At 42.7% G+C, this 23,740-nt stretch overlaps 2 protein-coding genes across 3 annotated transcripts in view; both read left to right on the forward strand.

Moving 5' to 3' along the window:
* Positions 1-4,965: 4,965 nt before the first annotated feature.
* On the forward strand, positions 4,966-5,925 carry LOC107544892 (olfactory receptor 13C7-like). Its single transcript, XM_016222823.2, has one exon. It carries the CDS (start codon positions 4,966-4,968, stop codon positions 5,923-5,925), a length of 960 nt encoding a protein of 319 aa, XP_016078309.2.
* Positions 5,926-18,117: 12,192 nt separating this feature from the next.
* Positions 18,118-23,740, forward strand: part of RECK (reversion inducing cysteine rich protein with kazal motifs) — a 65,103-nt gene continuing 59,480 nt past the window's right edge. The window contains exon 1 of one of the 2 annotated variants that reach the window (XM_016222904.2): positions 18,118-18,232. In XM_016222904.2, coding sequence (XP_016078390.2) covers positions 18,133-18,232 — 100 coding nt within the window. In that variant the 5' untranslated portion in view covers positions 18,118-18,132. Of the gene's footprint in view, positions 18,233-19,451; positions 19,469-23,740 lie in introns of those variants that run through there. The other variant, XM_016222905.2, reaches the window with a different exon arrangement.

A 23,740-nucleotide genomic window follows, 5' to 3' on the forward strand; every position in this document is an offset into this window, starting at 1 on the left:
TCCCTCCTTCCTTTCATCAGCTGCTGGCTGTGTCCTGGTGTTTTGAATTCAAGCTGCTGAGAAACAGATCTAAGGGCTTTGGTTGGTCATCACCCAATACAGGCCACCAGACAGCCCACATGCTGACTGTCCCCGGGATAGGTGTCTACCTGTTTCATTCAGGTGAGTCCTGCCACCTGGGTACCTCATGGTACAGAGCCCTGAAACAATGGAGGAGAGCGTGGACATATTCAGTGAGGCTTCCTGGGTTGAAGTAGTGAATACGGGAACTATTGTTTAGATAATCCTGTATTCATACATCAGAATTTACGCGTTCACTTCTCCACTCAGTGCTTGCTGCAGGAGTGGTCTCTCTTCCGTGAGGAGGCAAAGCTTTGGTCCCCCACTTTTCATGGAGACAACTTCCCCCTTCTCCCTCTTTTCTGTTCCCTCTTCAGGGAAGTGTTTCTTGACTTCATAGCACCTGATTCCTGTCCTGGTTTTATCTCAAAATGGTGGTGGTTATTTTCTGCCTTCACAGAGAATGTGATTCCTGATAGAATCTCTAAGTGTTTTGAGCAGGGCTGAAACCTTTTAACCAGGCATCTGGTTACAGACCTTGTGAATTCTGAGAGGTGTCATGTCCACCTTTGTCCTCAGGAAGCCACAGAAAACAAATGCTGCCCTGGGAAATGCTGGTGTTGCTGGGGTTCACCACCCCTTTGGTCAGCTGCACTCATCTTTGGGGAACTCACATGTACACTGACAAACGTTCACACACATGGGGTAAGTCACAAAGTGTGAGTCAGCTCCAGCACACCACAGACCTTGGGCCTCGGTTCACCTCCAGAAGTTTGGCCCCTGCCTCCCTCTGGGCTTTCACAGCAGTGTGGGCATTCTCCCCGTCCCGCACTTCCTACCTTGTTTGGTAATTTTCTTTTCATGTGCCTCTCTGTTGCCACTAGAGGGTGCACTCTGGAAAGCAGAATATTACTGCCTTTTATGCAATAATCACTTGCTGAACAAAGAAATGTACCATTCTCTGGACCCATCCCTGTTCTGGGTCCCATTGTGTCAATGACTCCCAAGAGGTTTCAGAGCACATGCAAACATGATAGGAATCTGGAAGGACAATGATTTAGATGGACATTAAATGAAGACTGAGGGAGAACAGGGCAGGTTGCTTTAAGGGTCTTAATCCAATGAGCAGAAAATTTAAAAGAAAGTATGTCTTTCACTCAAACCTTCCAAAAAACACTGTATAAGCATGGACTTGGAGTGGTGGGGCTCGGCTACAACACAGGAAAAAAGACTGTGGGGTCCGAATGAGTCATGTAATCACTGATCAGCAGACTGCTGCTGGACTCTGTGAATGGATTATAGTGTTCAGAGAAAAGGAAGGGAGGGAAGGAGAAAGGGAAAAGGGGGGAGGGAGAGGAAGCAGCCAGCAAACCTTCTCCAGTGCCTTCATCTTAATTGGATCTTGGGGATGTTATCCCAGAAGAATACAAACTTTCTAAACTGAGTACAACTCACTTTCCAAACTTTAAATGACTTTAGGGACTAAAATGGTCCCAAAGAACAGACTGGAATTTAAATTATCTTCTAAGGGCACTGTCCACTCCTTTGGAGAGTGTACCTTGAACACACAGGCAGGTGGAGGGGAGAGGACTGGCTGGACCCTTCACCTGTCACACATCTGAACCCTCACCCTGGAACTTCAGACCCAGTGTCACTATGTTTGACATGTGGCCTCTTCCCAGCCCTTAGGAAACAAATCATTGTTGCTCACCACTTTTCTTATAAAGGTAAGTGCAGGTTTTGATCATACCAAAGTTTTCATAAGCACAGCTCCATTTCTGCCGTCAAACTTGATTGTCATAGAATGGGGGCTTGAGAAGGGGAGATAGGAAGCCCTTTCACTGGTGTGGTGTTAGTCTTGTGGAGTCAAATAGACCCATCAAACTGCAAGGGTCTCTAAGGTCATCTGGCTTTGCCCTGCTTTGTGCAGAGGGGAAAGGGCTTGCCCAAGACCCCATAGCTCGTAGCTTTCTTCTCATGCAGTTGTCCCTTCTGGGTTAAAAATTGGGGCGCTTTCTCCTTTTGTGCTTAAGAATTCAAAGCTCAGCAATATAATAATAAGAAGTCTTGTTTCTGGATCTGATGATGAAGACACAGAGGGAGTATTTTCCTTACCTGATCCAGGGTCTTGGGAGAGGCTGGAGGACTGGCTGACAGTGAAAACCCAACCTGGGACAGACTTATTGCCCCAGGACATGCATCACAGGTAGCAGTGTGTCCTGGGCACTGGAGCCCAGTGTGTCCTGGAAAACTTGAGGATTCAAGCTGGGGGCTGTTCTCAGTACTAACCTGCTTTTGTAGTCAATTTCTAGATCATATATGTGCCTCTTAAGAGCTATACTGATTTTTTTAAAGGCCCTGGGAGAGGAATAGAGACTACTCTTGTTTATGTTCATGCTGAAGCCACACTGTTTCTGGATATTTGGAGGGCTTTCTGTGGAAGAGGGATTAACGCTGCAAAGAAACAGATTTTAGCTCAATATCAAAGAGGAACTACTTCCAAGTGAAAAGATCCTCACCAGGAAGTTCATAGCACCACATCACTCAGGGAGTCAGCCAGGCTGGAGGACTGTGAGGAATGTAATAAGGGGTTTCGACTTTGGGAAGGGAGCAGATTGCTAAGGCCTATTGTCAGTAGCATTAGAGTGATTTTTATAGTCAATGGCAACGATGATGACAACAACAATGATGATGATGTAATTACTTATGTAATTAATTATGGTGATCACCACTCCCTCACCCCTACTAGATTTTGAGCTCTTTGAGGTCAGGAGCTATGTCTTTCATTGCTGTGATCCCGGCACCTAGAATTCTACCTGGCCCAGAGCAGATGCTCAATAAATGCCTGTCAACCTGAATTGAATTATTTTGGCTCTGACTTGGTAACAGCTATAACACTAAGCAAAAAGGGGAGTGTCTCAGCTCCCCATGAAGGAAGTTCCCCTGCACACAGAGAAAGCAGCCAGATGACTGAGAGCACTTGGAACTATGGACATTTGGGACGTTCATGAGTAATTTAGATACAGAGCAAATAAAACTGAATGCCCAGCACCCTCATTGTTGCCTATAAGTTTTCTACTGGTCCAGAATAAATCCTTTTGGGGAGTGCTTAGCAGTCTGCGGAGAGATTCAAGCTTCCCAGAAAGAAGAGCTGACAGAGCTGGACTCAAGGCTCTGGGAACAGTTTCGGGGGAAGCCAGTGCCTCTGGCGCAGGCAGACTGAGAATGACCAGGAGAAGGGATGTTCAGTCAGAACTCTCCTTCAACTTGGCCACAGTGCACACAGTGCCTTCCTAAATGTAAAAAAGGACCTATAGCATGTTCAGACCTTGACACTGTGGACTGGGCTAATTCTCTCAGCAGCAGAGGTGCTCTTGGCTCCCACTGGCCCAAAGGAAAGGGCACGCTTGGCTTTCAGTTTTTTTCCTGTTGATTTTCTTTTTTTAAAGCTTTTTAAATTAAATGTATTAGGATGACATTGGTTAATAAAATTATAATCTGTATATTACATTGTATGTTTACTGCCCAAAGTCAAATCTCCTTCTGTCGCCATATATGACCCCTTTTAACCTTTACTACCTACCGGCCCCCCCATCCCTCTTTCCCTCTGGTAACCACCATTCTGTTGTCTGTGTCTATGAGTTTTTGTTTGTGCGTCCTGCTTCTTCATTTGTTGCTTTCAGTTTTATATTCCACATATGAATGAAATCAAATGGTTCTTGACTTTTGCCGTCTGACTTATCTTGCTGCTTTAGCACAATATTCTCAAAATCCATACTGTCACAAATGGCAGTATTTCATCTTTTCTTATGGCAGAGTAGTATTCCATTGTATGTATGCACTACGTCTTCTTTATTCAGTTATCTATCAAAGGACACTGCAGTTGTTTCCAGGTCCTGGTCACGGTGAATAATGTAGCTTGGTGGCCCAGTATGGCCTGGGGAGCTCCATGGCTGGCACACAGCACCACTGTATCCACAAGAGCCCTAACCTTTGCAAGCTCACAAGCCACAGTTTGAATCACCCTGATGATCTTCATTTATGTTGTCTTGTTGCCTGTGTGCCTATTTTTTTAAAGTGTACGCCAGATGTTGTATTGACAAATTTATTTGGGGAAATGATTTAGAGACTGCAGTGATGTTACCTTCCTTCACAGTGGATTTATATTTGCTTCTGTTAGATATTTGGGAGCACGAAAAATCTGGGGCAACCTCAATCCAATTTCAGGGCTTGGGAAGACTTGAAGCTAGTGACAAAACCTGTAAATGTGTGTTCTTTCTCATTCATTCTTATTCTTATGGTGCTGCCTTAGGGTCCAGGTGGGGGGCCGTCCCCTCCCAACAGAAGGAAGTTTAGTCAGGAACAACTTCATGGTGGGCCTTACCCTTCAAAACCTGTTCCCCACCTCCAGGGGCCTGTCAGTAGTGCTTCCTGGCCTCTCAGTGACCGCCTCCAGAGGCTGCAATTGTCCCAGTTGAAATGTATTCTCAAATGCTGGTCTTACTTCTACCAGCTTAACTCATAGACACCAGGGGTCCTCATCCTGGTGACCATCCTTGACTCCCTCGAGTTCCTATTTATCCCAGAATTATGACCCTATGATTCCTTGTTGTTTTATTGCTTTGCCAATGCTTTACACAGATGTTTTATATAGTTTGTCCAGTTTTTATAATCGCCATGTGCAAGAAAGTCCAAATTAACTCATTTGTTCTTACTGAAGGCAGAAGTTAAATATTGACCTCTACTACACTTTTCCTAGAAGCCTGCAGAGAGGACTGAATGATCAGAGCTAGTCTCCAGTTGCTCAGCAGGATGGAGATTTTGCCTGGCTGCCCAGGCATGTTTGGAGCCAGAGAGTACTGAGTTGGCCTTCTGAGTCACTGCAAGTGACAGAGTAGATGCACCATGGACAAGTCCAATCGCACCTCCCCGGTGGTGGGGTTCGTTCTCCTGGGCCTCTCTGCCCACCCAAACCTGGAGAAAACATTCTTTGTGCTCATCCTGCTGATGTACCTGGTGATCCTGCTGGGCAATGGGGTCCTCATCCTGGTGACCATCCTTGACTCCCGCCTGCACACACCCATGTACTTCTTCCTGGGGAACCTCTCCTTCCTTGACATCTGCTACACAACCTCCTCAGTCCCCCTCATTCTTGACAGCTTCCTGACCCCCAGGAAAACTATACCCTTCTCAGCCTGTTTTGGGCAGATGTTTCTCTCCTTTGCCATGGGAGCCACAGAGTGTGTGCTTCTGAGCATGATGGCGTTTGATCGCTACGTGGCCATCTGCAGACCCCTTAGATACCCTGTGGTCATGAGCAAGGCTGCCTACGTGCCCATGGCTGCTGGCTCCTGGGCAGCTGGTGTCACCAACTCAGTAGTTCAGACATCCCAGGCCATGAGGCTGCCCTTCTGTGGGGATAACGTCATCAACCACTTCACCTGTGAGATCCTGGCTGTCCTGAAGTTAGCCTGTGCTGACATCTCCATCAATGTCATCAGCATGGTCGTGGCCAACATGATCTTCCTTGCAATCCCAGTCCTGTTCATTTTTGTCTCCTATGTGTTCATCATTGCTGCCATCCTGAGGATCCCCTCAGCCGAGGGAAGGAGAAAGGCCTTCTCTACCTGCTCTGCCCACCTCACAGTCGTGATCGTCTTCTATGGGACCATCTTCTTCATGTATGGGAAACCCAAATCCAAGGACCCACTAGGAGCAGACAAACAGGATCTTTCAGACAAGCTCATTTCTCTCTTCTATGGGGTGGTGACCCCCATGCTGAACCCCATCATCTACAGCCTGAGGAACAAGGATGTGAAGGCCGCTGTGAAGAACCTGGTCCATCAGAAACACCTAACTAAGTGACCGTCACAGATTCCCGGGCTGTCAGAACGCAAGAGCTCCGAACTCCTCATGGTACTTGTGGGAAAACGGTAACCCAGGGAGGTCCTCAGGCTATTAGTGGAAAGAGCCTTTTCATTTCTGGCACTGCTGATTAGTTTATTGGCTTCATACAAAACTACACTGTATCATATCATAGCTACATTTTCCTGCCCAAATCTTAAATCCTCTGATCCCAGAACTTGATGAATATCTATAAAGAGTTACAGATGTGGGCAAAAGAAACAAACAAAAATTGCAGTGGTAAGGGCCTTAGAGAATATTGTCTTTCCCTGTGTAGAACTGCTGCTTACTCTCTTCTGCTCTGGTCTCATCCCAAAGACCTTTGCTCTGATACAGGGATCGACTGGAAAATGTCATCTGCCTCAACATATAACAGTGATCATTAGCACCAGGGCAGAAATGCCACTCATATATTAGCACGAGAAATGGCAGGCCTTATCTTGAGCAGCAGCTTTGTTTTGATCTAATGGAATCTTGTCATTCACTATTGGCTCTTCTTTATTGTCACTGCAGGGAAGCTCGGGGGCAGACATGCCACCTCGCCGCAGCAGTTAGCAGAATGCTGCATGACTGAGTGCCAGCAGCTCCCAAACTTTCATCCATGCCGCTGATGTGGCACATGGATGGCAGTTACGTACACCCAGCACGCACTCCATAAATATGTCCACACCGTGATGAAACCCCAAAAAGATCGTGGGGAAGCCAATGCAAAAATCATTCTTAACTCCACAGCTAACAAGAAGCCAGCAGTAAGAGTTACTCCCTACAACCAGTGGCGCAGGTAAGACTGGCCATGGGAACAGTGTAGCCCGCAGAGCTCTAAGTCCACGACTTCCTCTTACACTCAAGGAGCATATTGAAATAGTATGTATTTACCGCACAACAGAGATTATTTTTAACCCTCTTAACTTTATATTTATAAGAGTCAGTCATTACCAAACTTTGGTCCTTTAACTATTATTAGTATATATCAGGCTGTTTTCTCTTTTTCTTTCCTCCCTCTTCCCTCTTCATCCTCATGTTAAGTCAGCTCTCCCCCCTTACTGGTTGACAGTTGCCTCCTAAGCTGTATTCATTTTCTATTGCTGTATAAAGCCTATATATTTAAAACCTATTTGAAACAAATAAAGTGGCAGTTTGGAATCCACATTACCTACGAATGTAATTGCATTATCTAAAGTATCAGGAAAAAAAAAAAGTCTTTGTATTGAAAATGGCATCTCTTTTAAGAATGGTGTGCAGGGTGGGGCAAAAGTAGGTTTACAGTTGTGAGTACCCGAAACAGAGTTTATTCTTGTATTATCATTTATTAATTATTGTATTATTTTCCGTATGAACAATTGTAAACCTACTTTTGCCCCACCCTGTAAATATGCGTGTGCATGTCTGTGTGTCTGTGTGTGATTTTATAATTGGAATGGGAAAGAAAAGATTAATAACAATGCATTGATTTGTGGCTGCCCAACTTAAGCTTTCTCCCACAATTTACTAACATAGCTCAGTTATTTCCTATACTCGGAACTTTATTCCAATCAGTCATTTCCCAGGTTTTGACTTCCTGTTGTGACAAGAATACATGACTACCCCAAAATCTCTCACAACCATGTCTGATATCCAAAAATGCTTTCAAATATTTCCTCTCTACAGAAGGAGCCCATTGGCACCACACTGCATATTATCCACTATTATAACTGAGGAAAAGATTTTAAATTGCCTCCCTCACTTTTATTTACCCCAGTGCATTTGTGTAACCCTTGGTTAGGTAATCAGAGGACATCTTTCCTTATCTAGCTCTGATTAGTCAAAGATCGCAATAAGACCATTATCATCAGCACGTCAGTTTTAGCTGTCAGAATAAGATGTCTCTGATGGGATGTTTTGCTGTATCCCATAAGTTTTAGTTCATTGTGGTGGGTTTTTTTGTTTGTTTGTTTGTCTCGATGTATTTTCTTATTTCCTTTTTTATTTCTTAGTTGACCCAATGAGTGTTCATGAGTGTGTTGTTTAATTTCCATATATTTGTGAATTTTCCAGTTTTCCCTTTGCTATTGATTTTTAGTTTCATTCCATTGGGGTCAGAAAAAATAACTTGGTATGCATTCATTTATATTTAATTTGATAAGACTAGCTTTATAACTTAACATGTGATCTGTCCTGGAGAAAGTTCCATGTGCACTTGAATTGACCACAATCGCAGCCTCCTTGCTGCCCAGAGGTGGGTAGGGCGTCTGCTACAAAGAGGAAAGGGGTTGTACCCCAGGAGGAGGTGAGCAACAGGACACAAGGAGGGTCTGGGGCTCTTTGTTGGGGACTCTGCTTCTCACTTATTCTCTGTGCTGTCTCTGCATTTACCTTTGTTTTGTGGTCTCCACCTCATCTAATTCACTGTGTTAATAATGTAGTTAGAGCAAGAGCAAGTCCTATTAATGGTTAATAACAGGGTTGGAAATGAGGATTTTAAAACACTTTGCGCCCCCTCCCCCTGAATTTTAGAGAGAGAGAGAGAGAGGCAGGCATCGATGTGAGAGAGAAACATCGATCTGTTGCCTCCTGTATGTGTCCTCACTGGGGATCAAACCCACAACCTAGGTATGTGCCCTGACCTGGAATCGAACCCAAAATCTTTTGGTGAATGAATGGGATGATGCTTTAACCAACTTAGCCACCTGGCCAGGGCCCAAAAATATTTTTAAAATTTCCTTATAGTCTGGGCACACATTGTTCAGGTTCAATTAGCCTCAATTCTATTAAGACTTCTATTCTTAAATTCTCCGTGATATCCCTAATCAATACAAGTGAATTCTTACTTAGGAAAAAAATAAGACACAAAATTTACTTGAGCTTGTGCAAGTGAATCTTTGTTCTTATAACAAAAACAGCAAAAGTAAATAGGTTGGGGTGAAAGTTGAGGAAAGAGTCAGAGGCTCAGAGTTGATACTGGCCATAGACTCAGGGACCATCAACATTCCCAGAGGACACTCTGGGGACCAGGGCCGGTCCCATTCATTTCAAATTACACCTGATGTTTTGTCCCCTTGGGGGTTAAGTCTAGGACCCTTAGTATGTGGAAACCCTATTAACATTCCAAGTTGAATTAATACAACAGCTGTGTCTAGCACTCCCAAAGAAAATAAGATAGCTGTTCAAAGAGCTGCTGGGTGGGGGAGGATCAGGATTGGAGTAGGCAGGTGGCTCAGGTCAGCACAGACTGGGGTTGAGCGCCCCCTGCCCTGTCCCTTTAGAGGTGCTCTCAGTTTAGGCCAGGCAGCCAGAGACCTGCCTTCCAATTGTCTCCAATACAATTTGCCACTGCTGAGTGCTTGACTGAGCTTCTATCCCTCTCTGGGCCTCAGTTTCCTTATCTGTAAAATGAGAGTGAAACATCCCATCCATCTCACTAGACAGTGTAGGTGAAAACACCTGGGGAAAGCCCAGAGAGGGAGAATTCATGGCTCACAAGCCACAATCTGCCACTCATTGAATAGGGGTCTCCTCTGGGCTCGATTTCCCATTCATGCTTTCCACAGTTCGTGGGCAATCGCTCCAAACTTCTAGCGCCACTTAGGGTACTATTTGAAGGAGACTTGGGTGATATTGTGGCTCTGCTACTTGTGCTTGCTGCAAACGTGCCATCTGGTGGACATTTCTGCAAGCTCCTGAGATCAGAGCTTCTTGAACTTTATTTAATGTGCTCATGGGTAACCCAAGGATGTTGTTAAAAATGCAGATTCTGTTTCAGTGAATCTAAGGTGGGGTCCGAGATTCTACATCTCTGGCAGGTTCCCAGGTGATGCCTGTGTTGCTGCTCTGCAGGCCACACTTTGAGCAGCAGGCCCTAGATGACTTGGGACCAGAGCTGAGGGACTAAAGGAAGAGGCAGGGAAGCAACTTCTGTGTAGAAGTCTCCTGCTGTGTGCCAAGTCCTTGGGCATCAGCTACCCAGTCTGATCTCTCCAACGTTGGGGCTGAAGTTTGCCCTATGACATCACTTCTCTTATGGATCAAGAAGAATTGTTGCTTCATCAACGTGTTCATCTTTTTACTTGCTAGCACAGAGTGGTGACTCCAAGCTTCTCACGTTAGGACAGAAACCACGCATTCCTATTCAAGTAGCCCTAAAATGCACAAGTGCAAAGATATAAAAATGTGCTCAAGTGCAAAATAAGAGGCATAAATATAGCAGAGGAAGAAATACTGTCAAATTTTGCAGAAAACACAATTCTCATATTTTTAAAAATTAACCAGAAAACTATTAGCAATAACATGAGTTCAGAAAAGTTAAGGAGATAGAAATAACTTCTCAAAAATCCATTGTGTTTCTACATATCATCAATAGACAGAAAAAAACCCAACAGGAATAATAATGTATTTATAGTAAGTAGTAACATGTATCAAAGAATTGGGAACAAACATAATTTCAGACATGACAGGCTGAGTCAATAAATTTTTTTATTTAAATTGTGGCCCTAGCCAGTTTTGCTCAGTGGTTAGAGTGTTGGCCTGCAGACTGAAGGGTCCCCAGTTCAGTTCCAGCCAAGGGCACGTTCCTCGGTTGTAGGCTCAATCCCAGTCCTAGTTGGGGTGGGAGGTAACCAATCAATCTGTCTCTCTCACATCGATGTCTCTCTCTCCCTCTCTTTCCCTGTCTGCCTTCTACTCTCGCTGAAAAGCAATGGAAAAATATCCTTGGGTGAGAATTAAAAAAAAAAAAAAGTGTTATATGAGTATAAAGTAAGGCAGAGGGATTGACCAGGGCTTGGGAGAAGAAATACTACAATGATCTCAGTTTCTACAATGGGAACTCTCAAATTGTAACAAACAGAAGAACTTCTTTAATATGCATACTTCTGGGCTCTACCCACAAAGATTTGAATTTTGTTATGTCTGAGGTAAGGCCAATAGGAAACCTGGGCTTAGAAACATAGTTATTCAGTGTTTTTAATCCCCCAAAAGACTCTACTGAACTACATCAATTGCTACTGAAGAACAATTGTACGGTACAAGGATATTTTGAAGGTAACAATGTTAGAGTCTTCCTATTAGATTTGAACTTATTACTAAATTACAATTACTGAACTATACACCACTGCTTTTTTTAAGTTTTGCAAAATCAGTGGTATCAGAGATACCAGAAAATTAATTCCAACTATACAAATTTAATATGTGTATGTCAGATAAAAATTAAAAGCACAAAAAGGGAAACACTTTTTAATAAACAGTGGGACAGCAACAGTATTCAATTGAATGAAGGTTTGCCTTTGACCCATACATCACACCATACGCTTCCATAAACTTCAGATGAGTTAGAATTAAACATAAGACATCATCATGATTACAAAAAGCTAAAAAAGAACAGAATGACATATTTATTCCATCTGTGGAAGAGAGTGTGAAAGGAGGTATCAGTATTAAAACAGACACGTTCAAACAGACATGTTCAAACATACATTGTAAAAAAACTCTTGAATAATATCGTGTAATCAAACAAGACTATTTGAGTTTATTTTAAATATATTCTAAATAGCTTTTAATATGTAATAAGACAACAGGCACACACAAACTTGTTATGTTTTGATTTTTGGCATTCTAGAGGTCACTACCACATTACCATGTGTGTTATTGAAGTGACTGCCTTTTAAACAGTCCTTGGAACAAATCTTTTCATCTTCGTGCATTTATTTTATCTTTTTCAAATGTGTCCTTGATTGGAAAAAGTGTAATTTTGCACCGATCTTTTCTTTAATTCAAGCCTACGCACATCTGCTTACATCTAATTGTACCAGGGAGTTCACATGTGCACTGTTCTCAATCAAGTGTTGGGTGAGGCTCAGAACCATCTGCTTGGTGCATGTTCTCCTCATGGTGTCACAACCAATTGCACAATAACAAGGGGACACGCCACTGGCCACACAGCAAGAATGTCACGTTATAAATGTATTGGAATTAACTATAAATTTGGGGTGCTGCTCCTCTGACTTTGCATTTATGAGAAGGAATTTGAGCAGCTTTGCAACCTTATTAGTGAATCAGCATTTTTTCTGACTTTTAATGTCTAACTGACATTTTTAAAATTAATAAATTTAGTTTTTTAGGAGAAGTCTTAGGTTCACAGCAAAGCTGAACAAAAAGTACAGAGAGTTCCGTATACCCCGTTTCCCACCCCCTCCCCCGCCACTCACCCTCCCCCACTATCAACATCTTGCACCAGAGTGTTACCTTTATTACAGTCAATGAGCACAACTGATACACAGTCACCCATAGTTGGAAGTTTACATCAGGGTTCACTCTTGGTGGTGTATATTCTATGGGTTTGGACCAACGTATAATGACATGAATCCACCATTACAAGATACAATTCACAGCCTACAACCCCTCTGTGCTCTGTTTCTTCATCCCACCCTCTCCCCCAACCCCTGGCAACCACTAATCTTTTTACTGTCTCCACAATTTTGCCTTTTCCAGAATGTCATATAATGAGAGTTACACAGTATGTAACCTTTTCAAATTGGCTTCTTTCACTTAGTAATATGCATTTAAGTTCCCTCCATATCTTTTCATGGCTTCATAGCTCATTTCTTTTTAGTCCTAAATAATATCCCATAGTCTGGATGTACCACGGTTTATTTTCCACTTACCTATTGAAAAATATCTTGGTTGCTTCCAAATTTTGGCAATTTATGACTAAAGCTACTATAAACATCTGTGTGCAGATTTCAGTATGGACATAAGTTTTCATGAGTCAGTATTAAAACAAAAATTTCTCAGTACTTCTTCTTCAAGGTACCATCTTAATTAAATAATGAGTAGTGTGAGATTTCAAGGTGAGCTATTTCAAAAACCATATACAAATCAGAATTTTCCCCACAGCAGGCAACCAAAACAAAATACAGAAATAAATTGGAAGCTGAAATTGGTGTGACTACAATTATCATCCATAACCCCAGATTTCAAGTTTTTATGTTCATCAAAATTTCATTCATTGTCTTTAAACCAAGTAATTGTTTTAAATTGAACTTAAATAAAGGTAGCAGCAAAACACAGCTTTTATCCTATTTTATATATCAGGATTCTGTAAGATTTTGTTGGAAAAAAACCCCAGTGTTAAAAAACAAAAATAACATTTTTTAAGTTTGAAAATTATTGAAATAAACAGGCAAGGAAAGTAGAGAATGGGGACAATTTCATACTCAGGCTCATGTCTTTAGAGGGCTTACTGAAGGCTGGCAGGATATTGTACCAGCATCTCAGGTTGAGAGTCACCATGGTAAATTTTATAACATGTTGATGTTGGATGCCTTGGTTGAGGGGGATTTCTCTTCCTCCTGTTAGATCTCAGTATAAGGCCCAATAGGGATATCAGGTGCACAGATTCTGCTCCAAGGCACAGAGATCCTTTGCTCTCCAAGGTCATATTCCAGTTATTAAATTAAGAGTGAACATGACAGCAGTTAGAAAATGTTTTCTCTGGCTCAGAAGTTGCTTCCAAGCAATAACTTCTAGAAGAGTTGCACAGATCTTTGATGTACAGCTAGTTGTCTCTGCAAGTCCCCTTCCTGCTGAATGACTAAAACTTAATCTCGGTCAATTCAGTGGGACCTCAGCTTCGTCAGGAGCTCTTCCAAATCCCCTCCTCAGTTTTAAGAGGAATGAGTAGAGCCAACCTACCAACTGGGGCTGGGGAAGAAGGCAGGACATCTGGCCCTCAGCTGTCATCGTCAATCCCTGTTGGCACCTGCATTTTCATCTGGTATCCAGTTGTACAGGCCTTGCAAATAACAGCTACAGCCTCTTCATTCCTCCATCAGAATGAGCCAAGTCGCTGGGAACTGAGAGGGGTGAGAAGGACTGTATTGGACTGATCCCGGGATTCGGCCAAGTCTATTCATACCAGTGTTTTGTTGTTGTTGCCAATCCTCACCTGAGGATATTTTTTCCATTGATTTAGTGGAAGGGATGGAGGGAGGGAGGGCGGGAGGGAGAGAGAGAAACATCAACTTGTTGTTCCACTTATTTGTACATTCATTGGTTGATTCTTGCATGTGCCCTGACCGGGGAATTGAACCCACAACCTTGGTGTATCGGGATGATGCTCTAAGCAACTGAGCTACCCAGCCAGGGCCAAAACCTTTTACTCTTAATATCACAGTCTCTGCCTGGAATTTCAAATGTCTGTTTTAAAACCAAAACACTAGGAATTTTCCTTTTTGCCTACTTTTCTACTCTAATAATCATCCCTGAAGAAATGGATGCCTTATCCTCATGCTTTAGTTCTAGTGACAGAATTGCTGGGAATAAAAATATATTAATTAATATTCAAAAACTGACCAATTATATATATATATGAAGCCAGATATAAAATCTTGAAGAATTCAAAATGGACTTTTTCCATATCAAGATAGGTCAGTTTGTGATAATGAAACGTATTTAGGCTAAACGAACACAGAAAAATTATTCCCATTAAAGATTAACCTCAGAAAGTTATTATGCATAAAATCCAGGAAATAATATATAGGGCCCCAGCTAATTAAAATGGACAAAACCTGCCATGTTGTTAATAAAAAAGTTTCTCTTCCTTCAGATACCAGAGAGAAGTTTGGTCCGCCTAAAGGAATGAAGAGCCTCAGAAATGCTTAACATAAAGCATTATTTGAAGGTAGACTGTACAACCCCTACTGAAAAAGGAAGCAGAGATAGAGCTAAGAAGCCAATAGAAGGGGTAAAATGAAGTCATTAAAACAACATTCCAAACCCTCTATCATTCCAAAAGAAAGAAAAAACAAAAGTTGAAAAAAATAGAAAAAGAATAAATAGAGCAAATCGAAAAATAGCAAGATAGATTTAAACTCAACCATATCAGTAATTATATTAACTCTAAATGATCTAAACACTCCAATTAAAAGACAGATGTTGTCAGACTAAATTAAAAAGAAAAAAGCAACCAGTGATATGATTTCCACAAGAAACCTGCTTAAATTTTTAAAAAACAAATAGGTTACAACTAAAATAATAGGGAAACTATATCATACAAGCACAAATCAAAAGGTTCGATGGGTCTTATTTATCTAAAACACAGAAAGGTGTTTTTGAACTCAGGACAAAATTACTGGTGAGTAACATTTTTAAAGTGCCATGCTGATCTGTAAGCATGAACCTTTGTTTAAAATGAAAGATGATTATACCAGCACTGTGGAATAAAACTATGTAAGCCCCAAAGTAAATCACATATGTAATTTTAAGTTTTCTAATAGCCGCTTTAAAAAAAAGTAAAAAAAAAAAAAAAAATAGTGGATAAATGATATTATGCATTTATCAAAAACCCATGGAATATATAACACCAAGAATGAACCCTACTGTAAACTATTGACCCTGGGCGATAATGATGTGCTAGTGTAGGTTCACTGATCATAACAAAGGTACCACTCTGGTGCAGGATATTGATAGTGGGGGAGTCTGTGTGTATGTTAGGGCAGGGAGTATATGGGAAATCTCTGTACCTTCTGCTCAGTTTTGCTATAAACTAAAACTGCTCTAAAACATAAAGCCAATTTAAAACAAAAACAAGTAAAAAGACACAGGTGAAATTAATTTTAATAATATTTTACTTTCTTGTTTTCATACCAAGTTTTTAAAATCTGGTTTCAGCACATTTCAATTTGGACTTGCTACATTTCAAGTACTCAAAAGCCACATGTGGCTAGTGGCTCCCATATTAGACAGTGCAACTTTATGTGTAAGCTAGTTTATAGAGGCCAAATTCTGCTATAGTAAAGTCCACATGTTGCATATAAAATTTTGTGTCGTTACATCAATATTGAGTAAATTTGATGGTATGTCAAATTTTAGTTTTTTAGTTTTACTGGAATGTGACTCACATTTATATCTTCCTTAGCCCGGCCGGGCATGCCTCAGCGGTTGAGCGTTGACCTAGGATCCAGGCGATCGGGGTTCCTGGTCAGGGCACATGCCCAGGCTGTGGGCTGCAGCCGATCAATGACTCTCTCATCATTGACGTTTCTATCTCTCTCTCTCCCTCTCCTTTCCTCTCTCTGAAATCAAAAAAGATATATTAAAAAAAAAAAAAAAAGAAAGAAGGATTATTGCAGATGTATTTAGTTTAGATGAGGTCACGCTGGAGTAGGGTGGGCCCCTAAATCAATAATGACTAGTGTCCTTATAAAAGCAGAACTTTGGACAGACACGTACACACAAGAGGATCCCACATGAACATGAAAGCAGAGATTTGAGACGATGCATCCACAAGTCAAGGAGGGCCAAAGGTTGCAACCAGTGAAGCTGAAAGAGAGACATGAATCAGCTATTTCCTCACAGCTCTCAACGGAACCAACCCTGCCAATGCTTTGATCTCCGTCTTCTGGTTTCAAGAACTTTGAGACATAAATTTCCGTTGTTTAAGTCACCCAGTTTGCGGTACTTTGTTATGGAAGCCTAGGAAACTAATACAGAGACCCAATGGTCTAATGACCCATCTCCATGGCTTATAGCAAGCACTCTACCTAATGAATTACCTTGGGAGTGGTATCAATTACCTGTATGACCTCATTTTTCTATATGGAAATCCCCTTTCAGGCTTCCCTTATGACATTTTCTGAGGTGCACAGAACTAAAGAGACCAACTGTCCCATTTTGCCTGGGACTAGTGAGGTTCCTGGGACATGGGTCTTTCTGTTTTAAAACCAGGACAGTCCCAGGTAAAGCAAAATGTGTCAGTCACTTTACACAGAGCCCTCTGAGCAACCATCGTAGTTCCCTCTGCTGAGCAGGTTGCCACAAGAATTGGGGAATTCTGGGCAGAGAAGATAGATGTTGTGAAAGAGGGGTGAAAACAATTAAGAGGTCTGGAACAAGATAAGAGGTTCTGAAAGGATGGTGGCAGGGGTACAGGGAGGGTGTGGAGATGAAGCGGAAAAAGCTGTTTGGGTCCAATTGCTCAGAACCTCTCACACCATGTTAAATAACCGTACATCATTCTATCCCGTAAGAGAAAAGGTGGTCTCTTGGAGAGTTTGAAGAGAGTTGTCATCAGAGCAGATGTTTTACAGAGATTATCGTAACTTATTCATGTTTTCCTTTTGTAAACTTAAAAGAGAGAGAATGGGCATAAAGAGACCTAAAAGACATACAAACCAACTTCAATATATGGACTTTGTTTGGAACGTGAAAAACTGCGAAAGCAAATTATGAGACAATAAAGGAAACGTAAATACTGCATATTTAATATTAAGGAATTGAAAATTTTTAACTCTGGTTAAGGTGTGTTTTTTTTTAAGGGAAGGGAGAGGGAAAAGGTATTAATTCAGGAACAGAGCGAGGGAGCCCAGGAAGGAGAGAGGGAGAGAGGGAGTGCTTTGCTAACCACCCTACCTTCTCAAACATTCCCCCCAGTAGCTGCAAGGGAGGAGAGGTAAGGGCTGGAGTGGGGACCCACCTCCAAACTGTCTCTTAAAGTCTAAACCTGGCATTCAAGGCTCTCCATATCCAGACACACAAGCATTTCCTGATAGGATTAGGTACTTAATGGTACATCAGTGACACGCTGAAGCCACATGTGTGAAATAACTTTGAGGGTGAATCTGTGCCTTGCCCTTGTCAGGGGACCGTGTCTGCGGCAGAGCTCCTCAGACTTTAGGGGAGGCCGAGGTGTCCCGGGTGACACGCCTTCTTTGGACCGGAGGCAGCGTATCAATAGAAAGGATATTAAGAGGATTATCGAGGGTACGCGGAAGGGAGAAGTTACTTTGGTTCGGCCTGTACTTTGTCTTAGTTCTCAGGCGAACTTGCGGTGCAATCGTGGACAGGTCAGCCCCCTCTCTGAGCCTCGGTGACCCTGTCTGCAAACCTCGGGGGTGGTAGAGGTGTTCTAAGGGCTCTTGGGCTCTGACATCCTCGGACGCCCCCCCCGCAGAATGACTGCAGGGGTTCTCCGCCGCAGAAGCCGACAAACAGCTGGGCCGTAACAAAGAGCCGGCGTCGCTGGCCTGTTCCCGCCCCCGGCAGGTTTTGGAAACTCCTTGAGGCCGAGGGGCGGGGCTTGAGTGCGCCGCAGCCAATCATCAAAGCTCCAGGATGCCGGGGCGGGGCCTCCGCGAGCAGCCGCGGCTGCCAGGCTGGGTCCGAGCATCCCGCGGCTCCGGACCTCCCGGCCCGGACATGGCGAGCGTCCGGGCCTCTCCGCGAGCTGCGCTGCTGCTTCTCCTGGCCGTGGCGGGGGTCGCGGGAGTGGTAGGAGGCCTGGCCCCGGGCAGCGCGGGTGAGTAACTGCTGGAGCAGCGGTTCGGGGCGGTCCGGAGCGGCCGCCTCAGCGCTCCAAGATGGCGCGGGGCTGGGGGCGGGGGGGCGCGCGACCCCCAGACCCGGCGAGCGGCGGGTGACCCAGGGGCCGGAGGTCCCAGCCGGCTGGAAGGGGTGCCGAGGCGGGACGAGCGAGGACCCCTCTCCACCCTCGCTCTCCTCGCCCCAAAGATCTGCTGAACGGGGAGCGGTGACCCACGTTCGAGGCCTTGCTCTGTCACCCACCGGACCGAGGACCCCAGAGCGTCCCTTATCTCCTCAGCAGACGCAGGTCTCTGTCAGAAGAGGGTGAAATGCCTTCGCCCAGAATCGTCGCGAGGGTTGGGTGGGTTTCGGAGGTGCAGCCACCCCGCCGCCGCCCTGACGAGTTATTGTTACTGGACCCTCGCTGGGTTCAGAAGGGCAGACCCTGGGCGGCGAGCGCCGACGGGCCCAGCAGCCGGCCAGGTTCAAGTCCCCGAAGAGAACGGGCCCGAGCCTTCCACACCCGGTGGCGCTGCAGTTCGCTGGGGGTGTGCGGCTGACACGCCGCCGGGCTCCGGGAGAGACGTGAAAGTCAGTCAGCCCCGCTCTCGGAGGGCTGGCGGGCCTGAGGACAGTCTTGTTCCTGCCCTGGAGGAATTAAACCAAGAGTGGATAGGAAACTGTTAAGTACTTAACTGAGCGTCTCTCCCTTGCTGGGCTGTAGGAGTTGTCCTGCCCTCCAGTAGCTCTCTGGCTAGGAAGTGGGGTACAGCAGGACACAAGCTGCTGAAGTCCAAGGCAGGAGTGTCCGGAGGAGATGGAGGGCTGTGGGTGCACTGAGGGGGAGAGAGGACTTCCACCTCGGGGGTGGGAGGAAAACTGAGTGAGCCCCCGACTGCACTAGGCGTTCAAAGATGGCTGAGATTTGTACATCAGAAGTGGAGGAGCAGTGCATTGCTTGCTGAAAGAGCTTACACCTAGAAAGAGCGAAATCAACCTGGACAGGATTTTAAGGTAGCTTACAATGTTAAAGTTTTTTGTTTGTTTGTTTTTAGGCAAGAAAGTCTTTAAAGAAGGGAGAAGATTATGTCAGGAACCTGGCATTCGTTCGTTGTAATTGGGTTCTAAATTTAACCATCAATTACATGGAAATCAGAGGAGAGGGAGAGAAAATGCTTTGTATTCTTGGCTAAATCAGCTTACCTTTCTGGGCCTCATTTCTCTCATTAAGGTAAAGATATTGAATTAAAGCATTTCCAAGTTATGGTCTATAGAATACTAGCTGTTCATTCTCATCTCACAACTAGTTGATTCTGTAGATAATAGTAGAGTGGAGTAGTTAAGAATACTTGAACAGGTTACTTAGCCTTAGTCTTTTCGTGCTTTAATATGCACACATACACACACACTATATATATATATATATATATATATATATATATATATATATATACACACACACACACACACACACACACACATATATAATAGATTTTTGTGAGAATTGAGGTAATACATGAATAGCATTTAAAATGGCATATAGTAAGCACTGAGATGTTAGCTATTAAATGAGTTTGGGAAACACTGCACATTGCACCCCTTTCTTATAAATTCAAAAAACATGTTAGATTCCCATGAAAGGGTCCAGGGATTTCTGTGGTAAAGAAATTTGTTTGCTGGGGGAACAGAGAAATGACTGCTAATGGGTATGAGGTTTCTTTTTAGAGTAATGAAAATGTTCTAAAGTTAGATTGTGGCAATAATTGCACAACTCCATGGATATACTAAAAAACAACTGAATCGTACACTTTAGAAAGGATGAATTTTGTATCATGTGATAATGTATAAAATGAGGCATACTAAAAATTTAAGAGTTTATTTGAGCAACAGTTGATTCAAATGGGCAGCACCAAAGGGGAAATGATAGGAGGGGGGTGCCTTTCATAGAGAAGAGATGGAAGCAAAGCAAAGAAATTATTTGATTGGCTATAGTTTAAGTGGATACCTTATTTGGGAAAGCCTAGGTGGCTGTTTGTGATTGATTGTCCTCAGGTTTCAATTTCTTACTCTTAAGGTATTAAAAGCTTAGGTTTTGATTTGCTTATGTAGGCTACTAAGGAAGTCAGTAAAGCCACCTCAGTCTAATGGCCTTCTTGTTTAATTAATTTAACATGATTTATATCAATAAAATTATTATAGAAAGATAAAAACGCATTTGCTTATAGAACTCTTTTTTTCTTCATAGCATCTAAAGCACACTTTAGAAAACGCTGGGCTAAGTGATTTCTAAAGGCCCTTCCAACTCTAAAAGTTCATGACAGCATAGAGTTTGCATTGTTTGATAAAAAGAAAAATTTCAGTTTGATCTAAATGTGAGATTTGTCCCTCATACTAAATTCTAGGAAGCATTTATGACCTGCTTCTTTACATAAAGGCCATTGAGTAATACAATGGACAAAAGCTTCCACTGTGTATCTGTAGAAAGTGTGTAAAATGTTTTTCAATCCTAAACAAAAATTGAGAACACAATATTAAATTGTATTTCAATGAAGGCTGAGCTTGCATTCCTGCTCAGATAGTCTTCTTTCCCCTGTCCTTGCCTGGTTCAAGGTTGGATACGCCTGTCTACTCTGGAATAACACTTTATAACTCTTACCTATTGTAACACAGAGATTTTCATTCCTATTCTGGGGAGGGGTGTGGAGGTGAGGGAGTGATATTACTGGCTCAGTGATTTTCATCTCTTGAGAAGTTTGGCCACACCGTCTACATTGGAGTAATGCCACACTTCCTATTCCAGGGTACTCTCCAATCCCATCCCTGTCCTCCCCACACCCCCCCCCCAACACACACTTCTAGTGTTCCCTTTGAAGGATGGGATGGGACCTTAAGTTGTAGTGGATCTGTCCTGGCACCTGATAATAGCTGTTTCTATTTAAGATGTTTTGTAGTAGAGCAAAAGAGGGAAAGATGTAAAATTAAGGGCTAGGTTTCAATAAGTTGACATTTAAGGAATTATGTAATAATCAGCCCAGAATCCTGAAAAATAATGTAATAAATGTTAAGTTAGAAAAAGCAAATGCCTATCTGGAGAAAAGTAAAAGAAGCAGATTTTATTTCCAAAGAAGTATCTTGGCTCACACACTACAGAAAGAACTAGGACTGGTGATAGACCAGATATGACAGTTTAATCTGGTATGCTATTAAAAGTTCCTGTCTTATATCCATAGATTTAAGCAAACTTTCATTAATCATACTTTTCACCATGTGCCTCTTCTGGAAAAAAATGGGATAATGTCAAGAAGTGGTTTTTATACATTAAAAATGTGGGTTTTAGCCTTGGCCAGTGTTGCACAGTGGTTAGAGCATCAGCCCCTGTACCAAAGGGTCAAGTGTTCGATTCCCAGTCAAGGGCACATACCTGGGTCTCAGGTTCCCTCACTGCCCCTGCCCCATTCAGGAGGTGAGTAGTCATGTGTGTCTCTCACATCCGTATCTCTTTCTCTGTCTCTCCCCGCCCCCCTCCCCTTTCACTCTTTCTTAAAAGCAATGGAAAAAATACCCTCAGGTAAGGATTAACAACAGCAACAAATGAGGGTTTTAAAAGAGCAAAACAGATACTAGAGGTGTTTGTTCAAAAAATATTTATCAAGTGTTTACTATATGTTAGGTGCTATTCTAAGTGTAGGATTGATGCTCTTGAGGAGCTTACATTTTGGTGGAGGAGAGATAGACAATAAACAGATAAATAAAATGATTTCTGGTAGTGACAAGTATGCTATGAAGGAAACCAGATGATAACAGAGAATTGTGTGAGTAGAGGGAGAGTGGTTCTTTACATAGTGATGACAAGAGGCCACTTTTAGAAGGTAAAGTTCAAAACCAAGATCTGAATACATGAAGGTGCTGTCCTAAGGAAAAATGAGTAGGAACCAGAAAGTGCAGAGGCCCTAAGACAAGAAGGAGCAGAAGATATGGTTGCAACAAAATGAACTAGAGAGTAGGCTAGGGCTAAATGGTACTGAGCCTTGCAAAAAGCCACATATGGATTGTGGACTTTATTTTGTATGCAGATAAGAACCAATAGACTTTTAAGTAAGGTATGTCAGCTTTGATTTATAGTTTAGATTACTCTGGCTGCTGAATTAAAAAAAAAAAAAAAAGCGAGCCCTGGCAGGGTCGCTTAGTTAATTGGAGCATCATCCCGTACACCAAAAGGTTGCAGGTTTGATTACCTATCTGGGCACATACTTAGGTTTTGGGTTCAATCCCCAGTCAGGGCTCACACTCAAGGCAACTGATCGGTGTTGCTCTCTCTTCCCCTCTCCCTTTCTCTCTCTCTCCCTCTCTCTTCCTTTCTCCCTCTCTCCCTCCCTCTCCCTTCCTCTGTCTCTAAAATCAATAATAACATTTTAAAAAGCAATTGTAGAGAATAGGAGTAAAAACAGGGTGACTAGAGAAGCCCATTGCAGAGTCAAAGCAGCAGATAATGGTTACTTAGAGCAGAGTGGTGGTGAAGGTAAAAGAAAGACTCAGGGTATATTACTGATGGATTGAATGTAGGAAGTTAGGGAAGGAAGAATTAAAGATTACTCATAGATATTTACATTGAGCAACTAAGTAAAAAATAATACCATTTGCTGAGATCAGGAAGATGGGGAGGAGCAAATTGGAGTAGGTTGGCAGGTGAGCTAGGAAGAGAATCAAAGTTCCATTTTTGAACATGTTTAAGATGGGTATTAGGAATAACTCCCCCAGGCCCATTGTTTATTAAGCTCATACCTGCCAGTAATCCATTCAGCAAATATTTGTTAAGCTTATAATAGTGCCAGACACCGTGATAGGCACTAGGTATAAAGTGGCAGGCAAAAACAGACATGGTCTCCGTTTTCATGGGGTTTATGGTTTAGCAGGAAATTCAGTCTTTAAATATCACCAAAAATGTATAACTGCATTGCTAATATTATGTGGTTTTATTAGTACATATCCACTTATGTTCTAAGTCTGAAGAATATATTTAAGGAAAAATTGTGATTTAGTCAGGTATATAGACATGATGAATGTTGTAAAGCACATAGATAACACAAAGATGACTTCAAGGAAAGGGTAGTATTAAGAGAAGCATTCTGAGTGTGGAGTACACCACTGGAAGCCAGACATTTGCACTCATATTTATTCATTTACTTGTTATTTTTACATTCACACTTTTAGATGTAAATGAGAGGCCTGCAGCATAGAGCGGAGAAGGGAATTATCAAAGAATACTGGCTGTTAGCATCTTGGGGGGAAGATCTTAAGAGAGTCATTTGCTTTAGTTGTTTCATAATGATGAATGTCTGGATTAAGGTTCTTTTGACCCCCAAAGGAAAAGAAACCAAGGTGGCTTGGGATTAGGGGGCTAGTTATATAGCATCTAACAGGGGATCACATAGAAATCCAAGGGTAGGACATTGAGCACAACACAAACCCAGGGACTATTGTGGGAACTGGAAAGCTGCCAGGA

Source organism: Miniopterus natalensis, chromosome 12 (assembly GCF_054644295.1).
Source record: "Miniopterus natalensis isolate mMinNat1 chromosome 12, mMinNat1.hap1, whole genome shotgun sequence".
Taxonomy (NCBI): domain Eukaryota; kingdom Metazoa; phylum Chordata; class Mammalia; order Chiroptera; family Miniopteridae; genus Miniopterus; species Miniopterus natalensis.